This window comes from Charadrius vociferus, unplaced genomic scaffold (genome assembly GCF_000708025.1).
Source record: "Charadrius vociferus isolate BGI_N301 unplaced genomic scaffold, ASM70802v2 scaffold56, whole genome shotgun sequence".
Classification (NCBI taxonomy): Eukaryota; Metazoa; Chordata; class Aves; order Charadriiformes; family Charadriidae; genus Charadrius; species Charadrius vociferus.
In genome coordinates, this window is record NW_009649057.1 from 1,272,237 (window position 1) to 1,273,640 (window position 1,404).

General features: G+C 65.7%; 1 protein-coding gene across 1 annotated transcript in view; it reads left to right on the top strand.

Moving 5' to 3' along the window:
* Nucleotides 1-1,404, top strand: part of FPGS (folylpolyglutamate synthase) — a 6,272-nt gene that overhangs the window by 2,402 nt on the left and 2,466 nt on the right. The window contains exons 2-8 of the mRNA XM_009888081.1: nucleotides 88-152; nucleotides 243-357; nucleotides 462-539; nucleotides 843-904; nucleotides 1,004-1,106; nucleotides 1,186-1,263; nucleotides 1,334-1,402. Coding sequence (XP_009886383.1) covers nucleotides 88-152; nucleotides 243-357; nucleotides 462-539; nucleotides 843-904; nucleotides 1,004-1,106; nucleotides 1,186-1,263; nucleotides 1,334-1,402 — 570 coding nt within the window. The remainder of the gene's footprint in view (nucleotides 1-87; nucleotides 153-242; nucleotides 358-461; nucleotides 540-842; nucleotides 905-1,003; nucleotides 1,107-1,185; nucleotides 1,264-1,333; nucleotides 1,403-1,404) is intronic.

The following is a 1,404-nucleotide window of genomic DNA, read 5'->3' on the forward strand; positions in this document are numbered from 1 at the left end:
GGGGTGAAGGGGGGGGCCGACGGTGTCTCTGGCTGCGTTTGCCCCTGCCCCGGTGTGGGGTGGGTTTAATGCTGCCGTTTATCCCAGGGCTCAGCATGCGCCTTCACCGAGTGCATCCTCCGCAGCTACGGGCTGAAGACGGGCTTTTACAGGTGGGCAGGGGGGATCGGGAGGGTTTGGGAGGGGGTGGTGGTGCTGTGCCTGACCGTTCCCCCCCTGTTCTGCCCCCCCCCCTCCCCCAGCTCCCCTCACCTGGTGCAGGTGCGTGAGCGGATCCGCATCAACGGTCAACCCATCAGCAAGGAGCTCTTCAGCAAGTACTTCTGGCTCGTCTACAACCGCCTAGAGGAGACCAAGGTGGGGGTGGTGGGGCTTGGGGGGTGTGCTCCTTCCCTCGGGGACGCCCCAGCGCCGGTTGGGGATGCCCCGTGCTGTGCCCTTACGCTCGCTCTGCCTGGCAGGACCCGGCACACGCCAGCATGCCGGCATACTTCCGCTTCCTCACCATCATGGCCTTCCACGTCTTCCTGCAGGAGAAGGTAGGTGGTGGCAGCCTCCAGCTTGTGATGGGGACGTCAGGTTGGTGGGGTCCTCAGGGAGGGGGGAACATGGTGTCCGGTGTCCAGCCCCAACTTGGGGTAGAACTTGCATCAGTCCAGCTGTGATGGCTGTACCCAGGGGATGCTGTGCCAGTTGGATTGTCCCCCCACGAGTGGGGCATGTGTTCAGGCATGGGTTTGGAGGGGCGGTGGCAGGGACCCGGCCCCACCTGCGTCCCTGAATCCATGGGGACACATGCTGCTGGTGGCCCTGTGATGGCTCCAGTGTCCCTGTGTCCCCAGGTGGACCTGGCGGTGGTGGAGGTTGGCATTGGCGGTGCCTACGACTGCACAAACATCATCAGGTAGGAGCCGGCAGGGCCGAACCTGTCCCCTGGGGGTGCCAGGGCCTGATGTCCCCACGGCAGGGGGACATCAGGGACATTGCCACGCTGTGTCCCCAGGGCGCCGGTGGTGTGTGGGGTCTCCTCCCTCGGCATTGACCACACCAGCATCCTGGGGGACACCATGGAGAAGATCGCCTGGCAGAAGGGGGGCATTTTTAAGGTAGGGAGACCTGGTCCTTGACCTCTCACAATTTTGGGGTGTGCTCCCCCATGGCCCTGAGCACCCCCACCCTTCGCAGCCTGGCGTGCCGGCGTTCACTGTGGCGCAACCGGAACGGCCGCTGGAGGTGCTGAGGGACCGAGCCCGGGAGCGGGAGGTGAGTTGGGTGGCAGGGGGGTGGATACAGGGTACCCCATGGCGGGGGACTCAGCCTCCTCTCCCCACAGTGTCCCCTGTACCTCTGCCCGGAGCTGGACGCCTCCGAGGGGGACCACCGGGCGCTGGAACTGGGGCTGGC